The 20,936-nt window shown below is 39.0% G+C and overlaps 1 protein-coding gene across 8 annotated transcripts in view; it reads right to left on the bottom strand.

Moving 5' to 3' along the window:
* Window positions 1-20,065, bottom strand: part of RFX3 (regulatory factor X3) — a 340,088-nt gene extending 320,023 nt beyond the window's left edge. For 2 of the 8 annotated variants that reach the window (XM_051846155.2, XM_070051492.1), the window contains exon 1: window positions 19,805-20,065. Coding sequence is in view for 2 of the 8 variants with exons in the window: in XM_051846152.2 (XP_051702112.1) it covers window positions 18,486-18,507 (22 nt within the window). In the remaining 6 variants the exon portion in view is untranslated. Of the gene's footprint in view, window positions 1-18,485; window positions 18,801-19,436; window positions 19,571-19,804 lie in introns of those variants that run through there. The other 6 variants (XM_051846152.2, XM_051846185.2, XM_051846162.2 and 3 more) reach the window with 5 other exon arrangements.
* Window positions 20,066-20,936: the final 871 nt, after the last annotated feature.

The raw sequence follows: 20,936 nt of genomic DNA on the forward strand, positions 1-20,936 counted from the left end.
GTTCTAGTCCCGGTCGGGGCGCCGGATTCTGTCCTGGTTGCCCCTCTTCCAGGCCAGCTCTCTGCTGTGGCCAGGGAGTGCAGTGGAGGATGGCCCAGGTGCTTGGGCCCTGCACCCCATGGGAGACCAGGAAAAGCACCTGGCTCCTGGCTCCTGCCATCGGATCAGCGCGGTGCGCCGGCTGCAGCGGCGGCCATTGGAGAGTGAACCAACGGCAAAAGGAAGACCTTTCTCTCTGTCTCTCTCTCTCACTGTCCACTCTGCCTGTCAAAAAAAAAAAAAAAAAATTAAAAAAAAAAAAAAGAAATATGTTAAAAAAAATCAAGGTTAGATAAATTACAGAACAGTTAAATATGTTATCTACAATTTGATTACAGCTAAGATAAACAATCTGAGGCTTAGTAATTGTGCATTGATTGCTTCTACTGGGGAAGGATTCAGGGTCTTGTGCTACCATCAAAAACCAACTATAGAATCTTCTGCCCTCAGGAAGCTTACAAACAATTTAGAAAGATTAAACATTAATAAACAAAAATCTATATGACTATCCCCAATCAGCAGCAGGGATGAGTGAACCCATAAAATTAGGGCCCAGCCTAAATCTGAGAGATTTAATTTAAGTGGAAAACAGATTCTAAATAAGATAAGGAGTAAGTACCAAATTTTAAAGGGCAGAATAACAAGGCAGAAACAGCCATTCCCATTACTGAAACTTACATGGCAGACACAGTGCTGTTTTCTCTATATCATATGATGAAATTTTTAAAACAATCTTTTCAGACTGATTTTTATTGATCTTGTCTCACAAAGTTTAAACAGGCTGTTTATTTGTTGCTCTTAACCAATACACAATGTTATAAGCTAAAGTGGCCAGAAAAAGGGAGCTACAGAGCACAGTGGTGAGTGTCCAGCTGTAGAATAGACAAAATACTGTAAGTTTTCTAATGGCAAAACCACATAATTGCACTTAACAAGCATTTCTTAAGAGATTCTTAGGAATAGGCAATGAGGCATTCTGACAAGATTTTGGCCCAGAGAAACATAAAATTCTAGTTTCTTTTTAAAAATCCAAAGGACATTCTTTACAGAGGACTCAAGTAATCCACGTTAAAAAAAAAAAAAGTGAGGTAAAATTATCCAGATTATAATTCATATTAAACCAAATACCATAAAGCCATCATCTGCAGTGCCAGCATCCCCATAAGGGCACCAGTTAGAGTCCTGGCTGATCCACCTCCAACACAGCTGTCTGGTATGGCCTGGGAAAGCAGTAGAAGATGGCCCAAGTCCTTGGGCCCCAGTAGCCCCGTGGGAGACCCAGAGGAAGCTCCTGGCTCCTGGCTCCTGATCGACGCAGCTCCGGCCATTGTGGCCATCTGGAGATGAACCAGCAGGTTATTAGATTTCTCTCTCTCATATCATACTTTCTCTCGTATCATACTCTCTCTCTCATACTTTGTCTCTCTCTCTGCCTCTGCCTCTCTGTAATTCTGCCATTCAAGTAAATAAATAAATTTTTTTAAAAATTCTTCCTCTTTACATCCAGCAAATAAAGCAGTCAAGTATTTACTCTAGTAACTCAACCTCTATATCCAAATTTAATTTTTAAAATCTGCAAGTATTTAGAATTCATTCATCTGAATTACACTTTCAATATTTGTATTTTCTGTTCTATTTTGTAGCTCATCAGATTTATAGTTAAATATGGAAATAAATTATTTAGATCCCTTTTCCCTCCCAATTTTTTTCATCATTAGCAGAAAGCTGAAGCAATTTAATGTATTACATTCTGAGTCTATCCTTATTCATATGAAACAGTAGCAACAAATTTTTTAAAATCATCAAGAACGAGCAACTTTTGGGTAAAAATGCAAGAGGTAACTATTATTTCATCATGCCTTTGTTTATCATAGCTCCTTTTTTATTGAAGGTGAGGATAAATCCAATGGGAACAGTTTTACAAGAAGGTCTGTCTATGGGGATTTGCCTCAAGAGTAAATGACAAATGGCTTTCCCCCATAGGAAAAGCACTCCTATTTTAAATAAATCTATCTTTCAGATTTGGTACCTCAAATGAGGCTACATCAGGTTATACTGGAAAGTTCTACTATCATTTTCTCTGTCTTAGACTGTTTCAAAAACAGTGTCAGTACTCAAATCATTCAACTTCATCTCAAAAAACTTCAAGCCTGAGCTCACTGATTTACTGGACATCACACACACATACACACAGAAAGTAAGACAAAATTCTGGTAACTAATTATTTGTGCCGCAGTCTCATAGTATTAATGAATAAACAGCATATTCTTCCAAAAGTTATATAAATAAAATAAGAACTCATTTACTAGCATAGCTACTGGTACAGGTTCTGGTTGCCATGGAATATTGGGCAGTCCGTTCATATTCATTCTGTTGGTTCACGGGTACTTAAGAGTTCTGCGACACTTAAAAGCCTAGCCGGGCAAGTTTCAGCTTGTACCACCTCTATCAGCTGCCAGCATTTCACTTTTGTCCCACAAGAGACTGACCTACTGGAAAACAAATGTTTTCATTTTTTAAATTAATAATTATATGAATTTTTTAACAAGTAAAGGGCTGCCTATCAGATTTGAGAATTCGTTACACTAACACATTGATTATGGCATACCTCATTAACACCCAGCAAAGGGAAAATACAAATGATAGAGATATGGCATTAGTCTTAAAAAAAAACAGCAAAAGGCAGGTGTTGTGATGCAGCAGGTTAAGCTATCACTTGTGATGCCTGTATCCGATATAAAAATACCAGTTCAAGGCTTGGCTACTCTGTACTCTGCTTCAGATCCAGCTTCCTTCTAATGCACCTGGGAAGTAGCAGTTGATGGGCCAAGCACTTGGGTTACTGCCACTCACATGGCAGACCTGGATGGTATCCTGGGCTCCTGGCTTTAGCCTGGTTCAGTCCTGACTGTTGCAGGCATTTGGAGAGAAAAACAGCAGACAGAAGATACAGCTCTATCCATCTCGATCACTCTATCTCTCCCTCTGTCTCTCCCACTCCTCCCTTTCCTCCACCCCTGCCATCCTTACCCCATCTCCCACCACTCTACTTGTCAAAGAGATGAAAATAAATTTGGTGCCAGCATTGTAGCGTAGTGGGTAAAGCTGCCATCTGCGATGCCGGCAACCCCTATAAGCACCAGCTCATGCACTGGTTGCTCCACTGACAATTCAGTTCCCTGCTAATAGCCTGGGAAAAGCAGCAGAGGATGACCCAAGTGTTTGGGCCCTGCCACCCTGGTGGGAGACCTAGAAGAAGCCCAGTCCTGGCCCTGGCAACCATCTGGGGAGTGAACCAGCAGATGGATGATCAATCTCTCTGTCTCTCCCTCCCTAACTTTCAAATAAATAAATCTTAAAGAAAAAAAAAAGAAATTTAAATCCAGCAAGTATTGTATTTCAACTTTCAAAATACTGCTTATTTATGACCTTGGAAAATATTTAAAAATCTTATCTCCATGTCATTATTTAAAAATTAAATAATTCATAGACTAAAAATTATACTTGAAATAATTTTTAAATTAAGGTATTATTTAAATTTTAAATACAGAACTATAAAATTTTAATGTATCTTTAAACAAAAAAAAATGGAGACCAAAATCATAGCTAAAATAAACAAGTATTCTAAATACTAAAGGCAGAACATTAAGGTTGTTTGCCTTTAAGAAATGGTTGCACCAGTTATAAGACAAGAACATTTGTAGAAGAGCCTATGGTTCAACAGCGCTAGCACTTATAAACATATGTCACTGTGCAGATCAGTTAATCTCTGCTTTCTTAGCTGGAAAATAAGTCAGAGGTATGGAAAGGATATTCAACTAGATAGATAACCCCCAAAGTTCACTCAAACTTTATAAATCTGAGTCTAATATGAAACATCATAATTGTATCTCTACTAGAATCCTGTATTTGTGCCAGGATCTGTAACCATGTAAAGATTATTCAGAGATCTTTTCACTTTTCTAATCTCTATGCTGACTTTCTAGATACCTCTTTTGGTCTGGTGTGACAGGCTAGATATCAGTACAGAAGAATAGTTAGAAGGAGACAGAAAGAAAGGCTGACATTGAGTTCTTGAGGAAGGAAGATATCCATCATGAGGATCTGAGGTTCCAATCTGGACTCAAAAGCTTAGCAACTACGTGTACACAGTCAGGTTACAGGGCAAGCATTTGGCCTAGTGGGTAAGCCTCTGGCTGAGATGCCCACATTCCTTATGGGAGTGCCTGGGCTTGAGTCTCAGCTCAACTCCTGATTCTAGCTTCCAGTTACTGTGCACTGGGAGGCAGCAGGTGGTGGCTCAGGTAATTAGTTGGTTCCTTGCCACCCAGTGAGAGACCTGAAATAATTTCCTTTCTTAGCTCTCAGCTTTGGCCTGGCCCAGCCCCAGCCATTGTTGGTATTTGGAGAGTGAAATCAGCAGATGGGAGCTCTTCTGTCTCTCCACTTCTCAAAAATAATTAAATAAAACTCAGATCAGTTCTTGAATAAAGGCTTTCTTCTAAATTAGAGTACTAAGCTCCTTGCTGCTGAAAAGTGACTCCAATATAGCATAAGTAGGCCAATATTATTATTCTTATAATGGAAATGGCTGGTTTATTATATAATGACAATGCAGAGGAAATCAAATCTTAAAAAGAAACAACTTTTAAACAATCACTAGAATAAAACTGCCTTGCTTTTATTGATATTACATGGAGTAAAATAGTAAGACTCACAGAAAATCATATTTTGGTTTTAAGTATAGGGCATCTAAAAGCATAGAAACATTATTGCAAATAATGTTTAAATTGATACTATATTAAATTCACAACAAAATCACCTATAAATGTTACTGAAATTTACATATATATTCCATAATGTTTTGTTTTGTAGGGTTACATTTATGCTTTGCTCAAACACCATTTGGCTCATTACATTTTATATTTTAAATGGTGTTTTCATCATATATTACATTTTATATCTACTTTCAGAAACCATAAAAATCTAATATGTAGGATCATTTAATGTAGATATTTCCTTAAGGTAGGAAGAATTAAATACAACCCTTTGAGATAAGAAGCGATAGTTCAGTTACAAGATAAGATCATTTAATTAGTACACCACTTTGATTATTTTATTTCACTTTACTATTCAGTCTTGGTTGTTTCCCTGTAATAGAAACGTTTGAAAAGACTATCACAAAATAAGTCATATACATTTCTATTAAACCCTGTGGATCAGAAAGAAGAAAGTTTAGCAACAAAAGTTGCTACATAATGGGAAAAAAGCAGGCCATATTTAATTATATGCAAACAGCATGGAAAATCAGTAATACATTTTGTGTTTATTAAAATGCCATTACTATTTGTTGTACATATTAGTCTGCTCCTTACAGAGTACTTTCCAACATGTGTCTTTTTTTCTAAAGACTTCAGCATTGGAAAATAGCCTTGTTTCATACTTGCTTGGCCTCAGATACAAAATATTAAGGGAAATTTCTCATCCCTGAATATCTTAAGTCAGAAAAATATTACCCTGCTTTGAATGGTATTATAAATTATTAGAAAGTCTGAGATACCTCTTCCTTTGTGTCTAATACAAACAACTTATGACAAATCCTACCAACTGAGTAGTTAACTCAAAAGGAGCAATTTTAGAACAGAGTTGATTCTCTCATCAATTTACAAAACAGCTTTTAACTGCGTGCCCAAGTCTACCCACAAACTAGTTTAAAAGAATGAGAAGGGGCCGGCGCTGTGGCCTGGAAAAGCAGCACCAGATGGCCCAAGTCCTTGGGCCCCTGCACCCGTGTTGGAGACCCAGAAGAAACTCCTGGCTCCTGGCTTCAGATCGGCGCAGCTCCGGCTGTTGCGGCCATCTGGGGAGTGAACCAGCGGATGGAAGACCTCTCTCTCCCTCTCTCTCTCTCTGCCTCTCCTCTCTCTGTGTAACTCTTTCAAGTAAATAAATAAATCTTAAAAGAAAAAAAAGAATGAGAAGACACAGATTAACTCAGAGGTAGACCTCAAGATAGTTTTTTCCCTGCATCCTGCAAACATAGACTACTGTCTTTTTTTTTTTTTTTTTTTTTTAAACAATAGGCCAGGTTTCAAGGAGCCTGGACTAAATAAAAACCCTGACCAATGAGTAAAAATAAACTTCCTGATACAGAAGAGCTGCGTTGAGAGGAAACAGTAAGAGCGATCACTTTTAAACATTTTGTCTTAAACTTACGAATTACTTCAAGTCTGCACTGAGTCTAATATAAGATTTAAATGTTTTCAAAGCAACACAGGATAACAAAGAATTCAGGTTTATTTTAATACACAAATATTTCAAATTTACAGCCTCTATTATTTTAACAATAGAAAGTTCTAACTGTTAAACTTGTGGGATGAGTACATGGGAGTTCATTACACTATTCTCTCTCTTTCAATAAAAATTTTAAATGCTCCAAAATACAAAGGTTTAAGAATATATACATTTATGGTATAAAGTTTTCCACTACATACTGACTTGCCAAATGCAGACAACTTTAAACATCACATAAACTAACTGGACATTCCAATTGAATGTATTAATTACATCTACTTTGTACACTAATTTTGGATTACTTTGCAATGAAAATATAAATAGAAGACCCAGATGCAACATCTAATTTAATGCTTTTCTATCTACAACATGTAGAAATTATATCTCATACATTAATAATAAAAGGTCCCAGAGTATATTGTAAATATATCCAACAAATCAAAAACAAAACAAGTGTGGTAGCATAAAAGAATTAAATACAAGCTTCTCCTATTAGTCAAAATCACCACCAGGAAAAAAAAATGATCATTTATTCAAGACATTTTTTTACCATTCACATTCTTATATTATCCATCTTATGGTATTTTAAAAACCTTTATTTCCAAGTTCTATAGTGATTTCATAGAATTCAACTTTTTATTATCTCTTCTTTTTATTCTTACTTATTTCTAAATATCATCTATCATTTTCATAGCTTTTCACAATTTGAAACCTTAAAATAAAAGTCCACATGGCTGGAGCTATGCAATTTTGTACCTAAATATCTTATTTCTATCTTTTCTTTAAAATATTCCTTAAAACCCAACAGAAATCTAAACCTTCTCAGTATTACTAAATTAACCAAAATAGTATTGGAAACAAATAAACACTGACATAAATCCTTTAATTCCTCATTCAAAATGAAAGCTAAATGGCAATGATATAAAAAACCTAAATGTTTATAGACTAATAAACACAACTATTAGGTCTTTGCTAGAATACTTTTGAACCAAATGTTTGTTAATAATGTCATTAGTAGCAGTAGAGATAATATTATTAAATACACTGAACCTGGCAAACTGGGATTCACACACAGCTGCCAAAATGACACTTCTTTTTATTGAAATATTACTAGTCACTGTTCATATTCCCAATGATATTAAACTGCTCTAATTTTACTTAGTTTTTTATCTCATTCCTTCAGATTAAGATGTTGTTCTCAACATGGAGTCACATCTCTTAGTATTCTGAGGTCTGTAATCCAAAAGATAAATTCAAACTTCTACAGCTCATATATAATGTATATTTGAAAAATTCCTGACAGCAACATAAATTAACAAAAACACAATTTAACAGAGAGGCTTTTATTATCCACGAAAGAAGGCTCCACTTCAAAGTTTATCAAGGGTAGCAAGACCAGAGGGACTTGGAATATCAGGATTTCCAGAATAACCTCTCATCATAAATGAAGCTGTATTCCACTCCACAGTCAATTGCATTTCTATCAGCACCTCTTCCACCCCACGTTCAGTCAATCCTAACTCAATCAAAATATGAAAACACATCTCTTTCCAAGTTCAAAGATTAAAGAATCCCACCACACTTCTTTCTAAGCCATATGGCTTCCAAACGTTTGCTGAAATATAAATCCACATCTATTATACAGCTCTGTTCATTCAACATTATTTAAAAGGTTTTAAATTTCAGAACTTGACAGACTTCTAAAAATAAATGAGCAGATCAAATGTTGGTCCAAAAACATAATAACTTACTATAGTTTAAATGAATGGTAAATTTTTGTCTTACAATTTAATTCAACTTCAGCACTCATGGTAATTATTAACAAAAACTAACTCCAAAAGTATTTATATGATGTGAGACACTATCAAAAATTGTTCCTGGGGCCGGCCCTGTGGCATAGCAAGTAAAGCCGCCGCCTTCAATGCTGGCATCCCATACGGGCACTAGTTCAAGTCCTGGCTGCTCCACTTCCAATCCAGCTCTCTATTAATGTGCTTGGGAAAGCAGCAGAAGATGGTTCTAATTCTTGGGCTCTTGCATCCACGTGGGAGACTGGGAAGAAGCTCCTGGATCCTGGCTTCAAATCAGCCCAGCTCTAGCCATTGCGGCCATTTGGGGAGTGAACCAGAGGATGGAAGATTCTCTCTTTCTCTCTCCCTCTCTCTCTATCTATCTTTATCTTTACCTCTATCTCTATCTCCCCCCTCTCTCTCCGCCTCTGCCTCTCTGTAACTGCCTTTCAAATAAATAAATAAAACTTAAAAAAAAAAGACTGTTCCTACATAAAGGTCATTCAAAGAATTCAAACATTTCCTCTAATTTTCTTTGCCTCAGGAAAACAGCACTGAGACAGAACCACTAATTGTGCCTAATACTATTCCATGGTATATATGATGCAAAAGCCAGTGAGCAAAAAAAAAGTATTGATACAAGTTCCACAGCACCAAAGTATACATTAAACTGACATTCTAAAGGTCTCCACACACATACTCAAAATACAGTATCTGGCCGGTGCTGTGGCTCACTAGGCTAATCCTCCGCCTTGAGGCGCTGGAACACCGGGTTCTAGTCCCGGTCGGGGCGCCAGATTCTGTCCCGGTTGCCCCTCTTCCAGGCCAGCTCTCTGCTGTGGCCAGGGAGTGCAGTGGAGGATGGCCCAAGTACTTGGGCCCTGCACCCCATGGGAGACCAGGATAAGTACCTGGCTCCTGCCATCGGATCAGCGCGGTGTGCCGGCCGCAGTGCACCGGCCGCGGCGGCCATTGGAGGGTGAACCAACGACAAAAGGAAGACCTTTCTCTCTTTCTCTCTCTCTCACTGTCCACTCTGCCTGTCAAAAAATAAAAATTAAAAAAAAAAAACATACAGTATCTAAGCTCAGTTCCATTGTTCCTCACATAAGTACATTCTGAAAATATACAGTAACATTGTTAAACAGAATGTTTTAATATACCTTCAGAAGCATGAAGACCACATTACGAAATAAAGAATTTAGATTTATCTGGTTCTTTTGTATTAGTTTTTCTTGTTCAGTTTTAACTGTGGCACATCAAAACACACATCACACACTTAAAGTTGGAAAGGTAATTTTCAGATGGCTAATAAAATACTTTTTCATATATTTTTCATTAATGACTCTTACACTGACTTCTCATCATAACTCAACTCTAAGACTGTCCTCAGGTATAATCAGATGTCAATCAGTGAATACCTGATGTGAAAAATTTTAGTCTTTGGTTCTTTAAATGTTAGCATAAATAGGAGCACGAGAAAAACCTAGGTTTCGCTGCGAAAGTTATATTCACCAAACCATCCATCCAAAGCAAAACATTAAGAGGTAGATTTAAGGAATCACTTTTGTCTTGTACATGAACTACCTTCTCACTATTCATTTCTTTTATTCCTTCCTTGCTAAATTTGTGCATGACTAAATCACAATGCAAGCTCCTTAAGAGAGAATATTATTTTATATCCTGTAATGTACTAATGGATATACATATCTAGATACACTCAGCCTTCAGGAAACAACGAATCACCTAGCTCAGATACATTCAGTCTCTAGGAGAAAAGAAATAAACGCAATAAACATTTTTATTAAAGTAATAAAATGCCTATCACAAAAGTATATGTACTCTGTACAATACCACAGCATAGTAGGAAAGAGATCTGGAAGAAATACTGGATCACCTGAGACACTGTACAGCCCCCGTCAGTCTCTAACCTCCCGGCACCCTCATCCCCATTGCAACCCCCACCTCCATGCAAACTTCAGTCCAGGGAAATGAACTGGGGAGATTACATAACGCACTGGGATCTAACAATAGAGACATGACAGGATTTCTAAATGTATCTGCTTTTCCCTGCCCCTTTCCAGCAACCTCCCCCATTCTTCCACAAGTAAAGCACAGAAGAAACTTAACTGACAAGCAAAGAGTCTCTAAACTGGTTTTTCCCATGAAGGTAAACTTTACTGACTGAAACTGCAGAAGGCCAGGTCACATTTTAAGGGTGATAGTTATACTAACATATGCAAAAGCTAATCGGCTTATGAACCTAAAAACTTGAGTGTGTTCCTATCAATGAAGAAAAAAAAATCATTATTCCAAAATAATTTTTAAAAGCAAAAACCATTACAACCTATTAATTCTGCATACACCCTGTCCCCCACTAAGCTGGTAAGAGCAGAGAAACACACACACTTTTCTCCTTTAACGCTATGCTCTAAAATCCTGGTAAAGCGTCCTCACCAAATTAACATTAAAATAAAATTTTGTGAAAATGTCTACCTCTTGACAAAAGACACAATAATTTCTCTGCTGCCAAACCTGAACTAAAAGAATGCTTATGTAAGTATAAAAAATACCCTTCCAAGGAAAGAACAGCAATAATTAGTCCCAACAAAAATAAGAGAGATTATTAGTGTGGACCATGACGATGCTTTCTGGACCAGGATCCCAAGTCAGCCCAAAGGCCCTCAGAACTTGTCCAGACTCTGACAGGATTTTAGCTCTTTTCAAAATCCCATGGAAAAACATAAAGTGAATAAAAAGTCAAGGCTTTAATAACTGGGAAAGACATGTTTAAAAACAAGATCAACAGAAACCGAATTCTCCCTCCCTCTGTCAATTGCCTATCCACATACTTGGGAGATCATGTCCCGTTTTAAATACCTCATTGGTGAGCAACAGGCAGGAGCCCCAACTGTCAGACATTTGTCTGGCACACATATATAAAGGAGCTGGCTCCAGCAGGAGCTCAAGCTGTGAGACAGCTAATTCCTACGGGGGTGAGGAAACAGGGCACTTGGCCACCATGCTCCACAAGAGCCACTAAAATGGCGGAACATTTGAAGGCTCCATCACTGGTATGGCCATTAGGCTAGGCGCAGGCTCTGGGTTTTCTCTGTTGTTCTTATCACAAGAAACAACAAACAAGCCACATGTCAGTCTTTGAGACCATCCTAAAGGAAATACCAATTCCTCACTCCATGTTACTGGCAGGATTCCCTTTCCCCATGTCAATCTTGCCAGGGAATCATGCTACTACTGCTGGAAGGGGCTTTGAAATGGACCCCTATGTCATTTTGCAGACAGAGATACTGGGAACTACAGTGTGTAAGGCCCAGCCAAAGGCTTGACAGTATCAGATGGAGTACCTTGGGAATCTCTACTTTAGCCTCCTCTGCCCAGCACTTTGGAAGTCTTCACTTCTCAGCCCGCGCTCTTTCTTTTCTTCCCTGTCACCTCTCAATTAATCTATCTGCTCACACCAACTAATGCACTCTTATTTTCAAGCTGACTGCCTCACTCTCTTGGTTTCCCTGAGTTCAGCTCCTAACATCCCTTAACCATTTCTGCCGAGAGAGGAAGCCCCGAGAAACATGGGAATCTTGACCAGAGACGGCAAAACAAGGTAAGCAGCACTGACTAGGTAGTATTCCTTCTAATAAAAGCAAAAAGTAAGAACTCTGGAGTTAAGGGTCAGCAAAAGGCAGGCACAGGCGACTGGTCAAATACAATTATTCTGGGGTGAGAATGGGATTTAATGCTAGAGTATCCAGCCAGAGGCCAGTACATAACCAAGATGAGGAAGAAAGCCCTCCAAATCAAAACCACAGTTGGGTTATATCATTAATGAAAACAAGTTATGCACTTGTTCAAAAGAGCAGTCAGGTAGATAGACATTGTGAGAAAATAACATGAGACTGGAAATGATAATATAGCATAACCTTAGCATCAAAGTCACATTTCCTAGCCTGTTCCCAAAAGGTCCTTTTAAAACATGTCAAGTTCACTGGCAGAAGGAAAGACAGAGCTGAGCTGACAGTCTAGTTTATATGCATGGGAAAGGTATCTATAAAAATAATGTAAAGCACTCATATAATTAATTAAATACTTAAGAGGAGTGGGAAAGATGGAAGCAGGTGAAATGAGAGGCAGACAAAATATTGCAAAAAATATACTGACTGAACATAAAACATGATGTGTAGTATCAGATAAATTTGAAAAAGATCAGGACTATTTCGATTATTTTAAAATGAGAAAAATTTCATTCTTAAGTATTCAGATAACAATAGAAATATACAAAGTTACTGAACAAAAACTTCAGATATAGCAGCCAACTTCAAAATGTTTAACATCTTTAACATCCAAAGAAATGGAGCCAAGATGACATTTTTCCTCTAAAATTTCATAGCATACATTATACTGGATAATGTCCCAAGGCTACTTTACAACCCAAGATTGATGCTGGCAAATTATTCCAAAATTTCTTATTGCTACCGGTATACAAGTGGTGACCTCACACATTGTTCTGCCTTAGTTTAAAAACAATTTTAAGTAGTATATTATAAAATTGTAGAATATTTCCCTGATGAACTCATTTTTACACTGCTGATTAGACCATTTGTTCTGATTATTGTATATTGATGAATACATTTAGCATAATGTTTACAAACAGTGCTCAGAAGGTTCTCAAATGAATCCACATATAACTGCAAAAAAATAAACACAGGGGCCAACAGTGTGTCATAGTGGGTAAAGCCTCCGCCTGCAGTGCCGGCATCCCATATGGGTGCCGGTTCGAGTCCCGGCTGCTCTACTTCCAATTCAGCTCTCTGCTATGGCCTGGGAAAGCAATAGAAGATGGCCCAAGTCCTTGGGCCCCGTACCCACATGGGAGACCCGGAAGAAGCTCCAGGCTCCTGGCTTTGGAGAGATGCAGCTCTGGCCATCGCAGCCAATTGGGGAGTCAACCAGTGGATGGAAGACCTCTCTCTCTGCCTCTCCTTCTCTCTCTGTGTAACTCTGACTTTCAAATAAATAAATAAATCTTTAAAAAATAAAAAAAATTTTAAAAATAAACATAAATGAGACAATGAAATGGACAATTCTAAGTGAAAAGAGATAATGAGTGACATATTACATCATTGGTTCTTAATCTGAAGTCTCTAGATCCAAAGAATGATGCAAAAGTAGTAAAACAAGCCCATTATAACAAGCTACAGAAAAATACTAAAATATAACTTTGTGTTCTCCTTCTGTTAATTCAGTATGAGAACAAGACTGGGAATCCAAACCTATGACTGATCATTTCATGTCTTTGCTTTCTTTTTAAAAGTGGGGAAGGGAATAATTATTTAATGAATATAGATTAGTGGGCCAAGTCTTTCAAAGTTTTTAGCCCACTGGGAAAGAGATGGGCAGAGGGGCATATTAAAAGGATTCTTAAGGGGCCGGTGCTGCGGTGTAGCGGGTAAAATCACCTTCTGCAGTGCTAACATTCCATATGAGCACCGGTTCTACTCCTGGCTGCCCCACTTCCAATCTAGCTAGCTCTCTGCTATGGCCTAGGAAAGCAGTGGAAGAAGGCCCAAGTCCTTGGGCCCCTGAACACACACACCCGCCCCCCCCCCCCCCCCCCCGCCCCAGGAGATCTGAAAGAAGCTCCTGGCTTCAGATTGGTGCAGCTCCAACCACTACAGCCACCTGGGGAGTGGGCCAGTGGATGGAGACCCCCACCCCCACCCCGGCTTTCTCTCTCTGCCTCTGCCTCTCTGTAACTCTGCCTTTCAAATAAATAAATAAATCTTTAAAAAAAAAAAAAAAAAAAAGGTTCTTAGGTGACCAAAAGTTAGAATAGGTATCTTCTCTGCATTCCCTATTAGTAACAGCCAACCCATGTTGAACATGTATCTGGTATCAAATACCGAGAACAGGTATTATATGCGCTGTCTCCATCAGTCCTCACAAAACTCTGAAACACAGGTAAGATTTATCCTGTTTTCTTCAAGAGGAAACTGAGGCCTAGTGAAGGTGAAAACTTGTCCAAGGTCATATGGCTAATAAGATTATCTGAAATTTGACTCCAAAACCTGTGGCTTTAAATAATATTTTATCCCATCCAACTATTTAAAAAACAAAATAGACAAATTTGTTAACATTCTAAGTGAAACTTAATTTTTAACTCACTCATCTTCATATTTTAACATGAAATATAATTTTAACATGAAATATAACACTTAAAATATAAACATTTTTAGTAAAACAATTTGTCATATAATATACTTTTAACATCTTAATGGTATAAACTCACTGATAAACTATAGGACTATATTTTTACAGGACACAAATAATCTACTCTAACAAGACAAGTAGTTTAAAATATTGCTACTTTCTATCGATGTTCTGGGTTCCTCGATGTATTCCAACTCATGAAGTGTTATGCTTTCTAAAGCTATTTGAAAAGAAAATCACAATAAGCTGACTGTATTTAAATTTGGGCAAACAGTATATAGACAAATCCATTATCAAGATAAAACAAAGCCTATATGATGTAACGATATCTTTCTGAGTTATTTGAGGAAGATACCACCGTTTCAATATTTGTCTTTTAAAATAGGCTGCTGTTAAGAGTCGCCAATGATTTGAGAAGCAGTCCAAAAGATTAGATTGGACAGTTCTCCTAAAATCCCTCAATGAACAAATATCCAGATATGGAAAGCAACATAAAATCCCTCCGAGTTTAGGAGAGGCACAGAGTTAGACAGAAAGAAGATCTATTACTCTTTGGATAATAAACCAAATCAAATAGCTAAGCCAGATTACTCCAACACAGCCTAAAGTAGGTACTTAATTAAGTTAACTTTATCATTTTATTAAAGTTTATGGATTAGCCTGATATTTACACTTTTCAGCTGTAGTTTTTTCAGGATTATGATAAAAAGCGTATCAGTAATTAAACCATACAAAAGTATTATCAGAATGGAAAATATATTGTTAAGTGTCAAAGATATCAAATTCATGGGGCAAAAAGCCATACTATCAAATAGTATGATTCACAAGTCAAGGTACTTTTCTTAAATAGAGGTTAAAATATCTATATCAGATGATCAATATATTTGCCTATAGGATTAATGCTGACATTCACACTATGCCAAAGATATCAATATTAATACAGCCATGTTGTGCTAATATACATGAGCACACAGACTCTAATATAAAACTGTCAATTAATATAACATATTCAATTTTAAACTACATAAAAATGAAGATATTACATGCTTGAATGCATAGGTAATTAATTTTTTTCTTTAAATAAAAGTTGTAATCAGTTCACATTCTTAGTGATAATAATCTCATGTTGCAAACAGCATAGCACCCTCTGGTGCATCTGTTTTAAGATATATAAAAATTCCCGCAAGAAAGAATAGAATAATAGAGTAAAAAGGAACCTTAGAAACTGATAGGTTGACAGTCTTTTATTTAATCCAGTACATATTTTTAAACATTAATGCTTAAAAACAACGTTCATCTTAAAAGATCACTATAAACTTCATAGTAGGACTTGAAGGTCAGAAAATGTTTTAATTTGCAAATATATAAAATATTGAATCAACAAAAACAGGACCTGATTCCAACATATATCACTCAAATTAAAATGAAGCTGTCAAGAAAAATTCTTTCTATATCAGATGGCAAAAATTAACTTGTCATGTTAACCAAATTTCACTTTATTCAGATCTGCCTTGACTTTTTTTTTTCAGAGAAATTTGACTCATGAAAGATGTAAAGTGCTCCTATGCACCTTTTCTGGATTAAAAGGGAATTTACCATTATTTGTAAGAATTCATAAGTGTTTTATTAACGGATTCGCAAGTTGCAGCTTGAAAATACAACAGCATTCAGAAATAAAAGTTTTGTTAATATACAAATCTTGAGTAGTTTAAAACTTTGCCTTAAAAAAAAAAAACACGTTTGGAAAATAATTAACTCTAAAAGTAGATTCTACTAACAACAAAAGCAAACGATGCCACCTGCTTTTGGACAGCCCTTTTGTGAACCACTGGAAGTCCCAACACAAAGCAATAAAAAAATGAAAGTGACACCTGTTTAAAGCAGCCATCTGTCCCTAACAAGCTAGATTTTAGTCAAATCCACTTACTCCTAGATTTCCAAAAATGGGAACACTATGCACCTGTGAACAGAAAGAAATTTGAAGTCTATTTTGTGATTGCCACTAGGAATATAGCAAAGAATTAAAGGAAAACGATTCCACTAGGGAACCTATTTATTTTTAAAGTAACTGAAAGTAAACAGGGGATCTTTACCCAAATACTTAGCAAAAAATAAAAAAATAATAACCAGCAGACTCTTCTTAAAAGTTTACTTCTTTGGAAGCCTCCTTTCTTTTAGCATATCCTCATTATGAATACCAAGAAAAAAGTAACATACCTATTGGACTGTTTAGGAAAGTTGTTTTTTTTTTTTTTTAACTTTTCCTACACATCTGATGCTAAAGCCAACCTTCTAAACACACATATACACACACAAACACACACATTTAAAAGATTTGAAAAGCAAAATCATCATACTCCACATAACTGATATCTTCAGTTGGAAGCTTAAAGGAATGCTCACACAATAGGAATTTTCTCAAAAATACTTTAAAATATTATCCAAAGTAATAAATACAATGCATGAAATTTATCTCAATTTAAAACTCACTCATTTTTAAATGCTATTTTTAACACTTAAAAATATTATCACAATAAATACGTTTAGGGTATAAAAACTGTTTAGGGTTCAATCATCTTCAACTTATAAACTACAAACTTCTAATAAGACTACTTGAACATCAGGAGAATAATACACTATTTTAAACACAGAGCATAACTATCCCATATAAATGAAACATTGTGAAATGATGCAAAACATCTGAGAATGCTTTAGTTTACCATACAAATGTATGATGTCTATACCACTTAGTACAATTCACAGTCAAAACAAGACAAGCATTATGACATACATTGAACCACAGGTACTGAGCTACTCAAAACAAGTTTCAAGGGACTCCTATTTAATGATTTTAGTTCCAAACCATGATCACCCTCACAGATTTCTATTAGTCTAAAATCTGAAAACAGAGAAACCAGTATGTAATACAGTCCCTCCCTGCAAAGAAAAATGATAGAAAAAATACACTAAATGCTAAATATTTATCCTGTGTTTAAATCTGATTATATTTCTGATTATTTAATCAGTTCAGATGAATAATGTCAACTCACTTAATCTAAAGCATCTCTAACAACTGTTATACCATATACATGCTTTAAAAGGATAATTTAAATAAAAGGATTCAATTTAAGTTCTGCTCTCAAATCAACGTATAAACAAAAAAATTATAGAAAACCTTAAAAACACATAATGAGTGAAATGCCTCAAAAAAGTTCTTAAACACTGCAAATAAAAATATTAAGGCAATAATATTATAGCATATAATCTACTCAATTAAAAGCCAATTACGAGAATGGCATATGGTCTGAAACTGTCCCAAGACAGCAAAACTCCTATTAACTTCAGAGAGAGTTTATAGGACCCAGGAGCTTCACCATCCAAAAGTGTTCAGGCATTTGACACTCATCTGAACAGAAAAAAAAAAAAAAAATACAAGTTAGTATGAGAGATTTGCACCAAATCCAGGATCCAGGTTGGGAAGGAAAGAAATAATTATTAAAAAAAAAAAAAAAAAAAAAACCTGTGTGCTGTAAGAAAAATTTTTTTCAGAACCAAATATTTTCATTTAAAACAGCAATCAGAAGGAAACGAATTGAAATGAATTTTTTTAAACCCCCAACTCTGATTTTATAAAATATTAGCCTTAATAGCATTATAATTACCCAATCCGCTCATTGACAATCTCAAGAATAATTAATACTGTCACATTATTCACAGGCTGCTCTGTCAGTTAAATCAATATATGTTTGCTGTCAGAAAAAAAGACTATTTAAATAAGCATTTTTAAAATCTAAATTGGCAACTTCACACGTAATTTTAATGGCACATCATATTTTTTAACAGGCATTCATTATCAAAACTCTTTACTGATAATCTATTAATTAAAAGTTAGGCTGAAGCATGAACAAATTAAGGGGATCTATAAAACTGGGTTAACTCTAACCAAGTACCTTATTACTTGAGGACTGAAAAGTATTCACATCTAAAGAGAAAAACCACTTTTCCAAAGAAAGACTTAAAAAGGAAAAAGTTCTCTTTCCTGAGCAGTTTAAGTTACTGTCCAAAGAAAACCAAAAAGTAAATAAGTACCCACATGCCTAGATCTTAACAACCACAAAGAAAGTGAAATATACACACGTTTCAAGTTGAGAAGCTTCATACATTCTTTATGAACAACTTGACTTCAATTTCAACTCTCAAAGGAAAGCGAACACAGAAGACGAAGAAGGAAAAAAAAAAAAAAAAAGAAAGCCTCTTAAAGTACCCTAACTGTCAGAAATAACGCTGTAAACTGAGTTCTCACAAAGCTGCCTGGCGTCCTCCCCCTGTTCATCACACCCGAGTCTCAGAACCACAATGAAAATTGCGAACACTCTACGCCGGGGAGGGCGGCTCGTCCGAGTGGAAGGGAACCTCGCGGCCACCCTCCCAGCTCCACAGGAAGGATAAAGCACTGTCAATAACTAGGAACCAAGTATCACAGATGCCCTGCATCCGGTTTAAATCGCAAGCGCGCGCGCACACACGCGCACACACACACACGCACACGCACACACACACACACACACACCCCAGAAGAGAGAGACCAGGGAGACAGGGAGAGACTTTTAAAAAAAAAAAAATCTCCTTCGCAGGGCGGCCGGGGGAGCCCGGTCTGGAGGCCCCCAGTTTCCCTGTGTGTACAGGGGAGGGGGGAGACGGGAGAGGGGGAGGGAAGAGTGCGGAATGGATAGCAAGACTGTTTGCAGCACAAAGAAAATACAGTTTTAAAAGAAGAGAGAACACCGTGAGGCTGATGATGATCAAAGCAGAGCAGCCCACGGAGCACCAGGCAAAGAGGGGCCAACACGAAGGGAATAAGCTGTGGGAAAAGTTCACCGACGTACGAGGACAAAAATAACAAAACCCGTCACAAGGCCCCACAAGTGAACCGCAACAACAACAAAACACCACCTCTCGGGTCCCCCCCCTCCCCTGGCACATTGTTGTCCACGTCGGTTGGGAAAGAAGCAGGAAACAAGCAGCTTTGAAAAGGAAGAAAATTAAAGGGGGGAAAAAAGAGAGAGAGAGAAATCCGTCTCTGTTCACCTGACCCTCCTCCTCAGACCAGAGCTAGGGGAACGCTCCAGCATCCGCCTCGGAAAACTGTGGCTCCCTCTCCCGCTCGGCTCGCAGCCCCCCGAGCTCCCGCTCCATCCCTGAAGTGCGGCCGGCGCAGGGCCGGGCGAGCGGCGCCCACACCCCCGACCCCGCCGCGGCGCGCAGGGTCCATTGTAAACAAGCCCGGGGGACGGAGCCCCCGGGCAGCGGCGCCGCGGCGGCAGCCCGGGTGTCAGGAGTGAGACCCCCGCACAGCCACACTCGGCTCGCACACACGGACACACACACGCACGGACACACGCGTTCACACGCCGCCACACGCTCCCACACACATGTAGAGACCGAAGAATATTCACCTTGGCTGTGGATTATTGTGGTGTTGTTGGTGGGTGATGGAGATGGTGGTGGTGGGGAGGAGGAGGAGGAGGAGGAAGAGGAGGAGGAGGAGAGGAGTAGTTGTTGTTGATGGGTAACAGTCGCCAGGACTACGGTGACTATGGCGCTTGATTCACAAGGCAACGGTTGCTATAACTCACAAAAGAGAGAGAGAGGGAGAGAGAGAGAGAGGGAGCGAGAGGGAGAGGGAGACACTCGCACGGGGAGGGGTGGGGGAGGGAAGAGGGGAGGAGGCGGGCCCAGCGGAGTCGCCGGAAGGGGCGGGCTCAGCGCCGTGACTGACGGCCCCCGAAGCCGGGCGGCGCGCAGGGTGGGGGACTGGGGGCCGCTAGGCTGGGATTCCGACGGAGAACCCCGAAGAGGTGCGCTTAGGCTTGGTAGGGGCTGAGGTCACGGAGTCCTCTCAGAGGACTGCCACTACAGACGCTGGCGAAACCGAGGAGACTTTAGAGTACGAGGGGTGCTTTCTGTGAAACGCAAGCTGCCTGTCCCCGCAGCCCGCTTCTATGCAGAGAAGCGCCAGAGCCACGGAAGAGGGGGTGCTGAGGGCGATCCCAAGCACTTTGTGGAAAGACGAGCTATGGCGGGGGGGGGGAAGAATCCACTTTGAAGAGCGGCCCCGCCCTCCGCCACCGTCACTTCCGGGGCTGGGCGTGCGGAAAGCCCGGATGTGCCGCTGCTTTTTCGTGTCTGAGGCACCGGCGGTGTTCCTGGTGGCGGTAGCCTTCTGGCGCGTCTCTGGCCGAGACGCTTCAGGTCTCTTGGGCTCGCGGTGGACTCTAGGGGGCCGAGTCGCTCTCGCCCCGCTGCTTCCTTCGCACTCTCCGACTGCCGCCTCCCTGAGGCCACGGTTCCGAGGGGCGCGGGCGGCGGGGCGTGAGCGGGCCGCCTCCGCCGCCATCTTAGAGAAGGCGAGCGCGGGGCGCGCGTGGGCAGCCGGCCGGCCTCCTGCAGTCCCGCCGCGGCGGCGCGCGGAGCGAGGAAGGTCCCAGCGCGTCCGGCCCAGAGTGGAGAGCGGAGAAGCGAGGTCGAGCCTCCCTCCCTGCAGGGCTGGGAGTGAGTGCTAATTGGGAGCTAGAAATTGCCCTCCCG

This window comes from Oryctolagus cuniculus, chromosome 1 (genome assembly GCF_964237555.1).
Source record: "Oryctolagus cuniculus chromosome 1, mOryCun1.1, whole genome shotgun sequence".
NCBI classification, from domain to species: Eukaryota; Metazoa; Chordata; class Mammalia; order Lagomorpha; family Leporidae; genus Oryctolagus; species Oryctolagus cuniculus.